This window comes from Poecilia latipinna, unplaced genomic scaffold, assembly GCF_001443285.1.
Source record: "Poecilia latipinna isolate Pla-1442-1.1 unplaced genomic scaffold, P_latipinna-1.0 Scaffold2825, whole genome shotgun sequence".
Lineage (NCBI taxonomy): Eukaryota > Metazoa > Chordata > Actinopteri > Cyprinodontiformes > Poeciliidae > Poecilia > Poecilia latipinna.
The window spans coordinates 66,414-70,596 of NW_015115441.1; the positions used below are offsets into that span (position 1 = coordinate 66,414).

Consider the following 4,183-nt stretch of genomic DNA (forward strand, 5'->3'; position numbering starts at 1 on the left):
TAGTCACTTCTTGGCAACAACCGAAAGTTTAACATAATTTGAATGATGTTGAGATTCAGTCACCTATTATAGTGGTAGTCAAAGTTTGGATCTGTCCACTTCCAAGTGTAATCTCTCAGACACCATTCACCGCTGCTTTCATCAATCGTAGGACAGCAAGGACACAACCATGACTGAGTCTCCTCACATGAGCTGTAGCCAATCTTGTAGCGACGCACAACCTGTAGATTCAGGTGAAGAGCTGTTGGATACAATAAAAAAATGTTTTAAAAAAGGAAAAAAAAAAAATCAGAGAACTTACTGTAAATTTGCCTCCTTGTACATCTTTAGTGGTGAATGAAAGCACAGCACCAGTATAACCAGCTTCCGTACAGCCGATTATCACCAGCAGCAGGACAAAGAGCAACATGATGAACAAATCAGTTCTGCTAAACTAAGATGGAATCATCAGGTAACCTTTGTGGCTCTGCTGTCGTAAGGTGCTTTGGTTATGCAAACACCTGACGACCGGAGACGACAACGTGATGCTTTATATTTAAAAGAGTTTGTAGGAGTGAGCTGCTATTTATTTTTGCACATAGTTTTCTCCTCATTTTTTTTAGGAAGGTAAACTTTTGTCATTTGGTTTATTTACTTTCAAATAGTAAGTCTTAGTTCATTTTAACATAGCTTTCTTTTGTTTGTTATTTTTAGCATTGAAGCTCACTCTACTATTGTTGCAGCATCTCATGTCAAATGCATTTTAAATAAAAAAACGTTATAAGATGTTTAGAACCAGGATGACGGCACATAGATAGTAAAACTGCAGTCACTCCTTTTTCATTCAAGCTGTTCACTGTTTTTATGGACTGCATTTACATTTGATAATGATCAGACAAACATTTCTTTTAAGAAGATACATTTTTATTTGAAAACTGTGAGAAACAATAAATATATTTCCTACAGAGTTAAATATTCATCTTTTCTGGACAGTTCTTGTGTCTCAGTTGATTTTTTAAATTGTTCATGGATATAAACTGAGCATTCCAGCTGAATACAAACACAAAGTTTACTAAATCTCTAAAACTGCTATTTAAAGTATGTGGTTTTTATTACACAAAGAAAGAAAAAAAGAAGAAAATCAATATTTTCTCAGGAATGTATGGTATGCTCTTCTTTTTCTCCATTTATGCTCTGCCGACTTGTTCCCATTTTTGCCATGGTTTATCACATATTGAGCTCAGCAGATGCAAACATCCACCAGGTGTTCGCTAATTGCTGCTGGCTAGTCTGAAGGAGCTGAGTGGGGGAGGGCTGCTGCTTGGGGTCTGAGCTTTGAAGCTTGGAAATTGCATCAAAGGTGGAGCTGTGAATCGAAGGCGGAGCTGGGTCCCTTCAGGGGTTTTGCACAGCTGAACGGTTGCCATGGAGACTAAAGGATTTAAATGTGCATGAAAGAATCAAAGCAACACTCCAGGTGTGTTTTAGACAAGGGAACAACATAATAACATGATGTAAAGCTCAAAAAGGTCAATTTACAAAATACTTTTTCTTTAACAAATGTTAATGTTTATTTTACTTTCCATTAAAAATAATTTTTTACCTCGTTTGGTATAATTTGTTTCATCATATCCTCACATGTACAAATTTACACCAACATTAAAAGTTGAAAGTTAGTCAGGATTTTAAAATGAACCAGTTCAAAGACATAAAAACAGGAAAATACAAGAGCTCTTCTGTTTGTTTCTCTTTAGAGTTTTGCTGCAGAGATGTGGATCAAGTAGCAGAGATATTTGTTTTTATTGATGGTCAGAATTACCTTAGACAGGAGATAAAGTCACTATAACCTCGTCTCTGTTTGCACATCGTCTGCATATAATAGAATCTAAGTTATAATGTGCATTAATGATTAATCAAGTGATGTGAACTAACTTTGTGCACACCAACTTTGTGTTTATTTAAATTATTAATGCAAATACTGAGCATTGTGGTAGCTCTCATTGTTTGCTTTGCAAATCGCTAATTAGCATACTGGTAGGCTGAGTTACATCTTGCATGGTAACAATGTTGGGTTTATTCCAGTTTCAGTCTCATTAGCATTCAGCTAACATTGGTGGCATTCAGCTCTAAACTGCTGCTGATTTCATTTTCTTGAATAAATAACTAAATTATTAATCCTGATATGTGAAATATGTTTGACTAATCAAGCACTAAGAACATTACAATCATTAAGGATAAACCTGTGTAATGCATCAAGGTCAGTGATGAGCAAATTTTTTGCAAATGCGAGATGCAAAATAAAAGTTTCTAGAAGTGGGGGCCGCACATTAGCACATTTTAGGGGCCTTTGAATTTTTGTTCCATGCGCTCCCATTGGGATGCATGAACAACAGAAAACCAACCTTCACCCACAGTGTAATTATTCTATCTGGCCACATGATGGAGACAAATCCCCATTTATCTAAGTCAGCTAGATGTCCGTAATTTGACTCAAACTGCGCTTCATTTGACTTCAATGTGTGTTTAAGCCAATTTATGTAAAGTTTACAGGGTTTCCTCTCCAGGTAATTTATAGTGGCTCACCACCAAACCTTCACAGTGATTTTTGTGCAATTAATAAANAACTTTTGAAACTTCTGATCAGATCAGATACTGACTTTGCCTGGACAACAAAACAGATGGGATGGGTTTCTTCATCGTCATTAATGGCAGACGGCGTCCATCTCAGGGTGAAATATCCTGAACCAGATGAACTCTTGACCATGTTGATCGGTCCGCTGAACAGCAGCTCAGTGATCCTTTAACACACAGGAAACACATCAGTCTGTTTGGTTATATGTGCAAAATGTCCTCAAAACAGCCTTAAATATTATCTTTAAAATGTGATTTTCACCTTGAATTATGTCAAAACTTTCCTCTGATTAGAAACAACATTTATTTTCTACTCACTCAGACTGAGTCGCCTCTGCTCTGATGTTGATTTCTATCATCTCATTAACGTCTATGAAGAACTGAGCTCCATGTTCAGGAGTTGGAGGCAGAAACCTGGGCAGATATTCACCTGCTGTGCAGGACGGAGCTGCAGGATCCACTGGAGCAACGCAGGGAAAAATAATGCAGATGAACTAATGAAAGACATTAAAATGGTTTGACTAGTCAAACAAGTGGACAATTAATTTAAAAAATACATTCAGTAAAGTTACAAATTGGTTCATTAGTCATTTTTATAATATGCCACCATGCCTAGGTGGGCCCGATGTGCGGAAAACGAGGACAAACCAATATGGGACCCATATATCACCCCTCCTTTTCACCACATGGGGCCCACCTAGGCATGCTGGCTGGGTTGCGTTACATTTCTGTATTTAGAAATTAGTTTTTGATTAGTTTTAAAAATAGTTATTGGATATAAAATTTATTGACACCAGTGTTGCTCTTTGGCAGTAAAACAACCTGATGGAAACATGAAATCACACCTTTGAAAACAAACTGGACAGGGATTTCGCTGATGGAGGTGGTGGTGCTCAGTGAAGACGAGTAACCATCATATCGAGTCAGAGTGATGCTCCATCTGGTAAAATCCTCCATCATCAGCTGAACTGCATATGAACCTTCATAGCTGCTGCTGGTTGGACTGAATGATAGAGAACAAGACTGGAAGAGAAGAGAGAGAGATTAACTATGTTATATTTAATGTGTTTTTGTTCATACCAACAAAATTTGTTTTTATTTAAACATCTTCGGAGTAATTTTTCATCATTAGTCATTTATAGTTAGTTAAATTATTTTCTATTGCATTCCTGACATTTATTACTCACTGATGAGAGACTGAGGACAGACGGTGCTGTGCAGGTGAAGCACTCTGAGGAATAGGATGCATATCTGCATTGAACATTATCTCTATCAGGGTCAAAGGTCAACAACTTGATATTCCTCTGACAGTTTGAGGGAACTCTGAGAGAAACAGAAAACAAACATCACAAAGTCACCTGAGCAAAATCTGCTCAAATTATTTTATTTAGATCAGGAATCTTCAGCATCTTGACTGATTTTAATCCATTATTTTTTTACTCCATGAATCTCTTTGGTTTCTGTTACAGATAAAATCAATTCACAGCATTGGATGTTATTTGGAAGCCATTTATAATTATTAAAGTTTTATGGCTATTCTGAAAAAGAAAAATGGACAAAATATCAAACTATA

At 36.6% G+C, this 4,183-nt stretch overlaps 1 protein-coding gene across 1 annotated transcript in view; it reads right to left on the reverse strand.

The window, feature by feature from the left end:
• Positions 1-3,933, reverse strand: part of LOC106939304 (uncharacterized) — a gene marked incomplete at its 5' end in the record, with an annotated part of 35,867 nt that extends 31,934 nt beyond the window's left edge. Inside the window, 3 exons of the mRNA XM_015021667.1 lie at positions 2,929-3,070; positions 3,456-3,633; positions 3,798-3,933. Of these exons, the coding sequence (XP_014877153.1) occupies positions 2,929-3,070; positions 3,456-3,633; positions 3,798-3,933 (456 nt within the window). The remainder of the gene's footprint in view (positions 1-2,928; positions 3,071-3,455; positions 3,634-3,797) is intronic.
• Between the last annotated feature and the right edge of the window lie 250 nt (positions 3,934-4,183).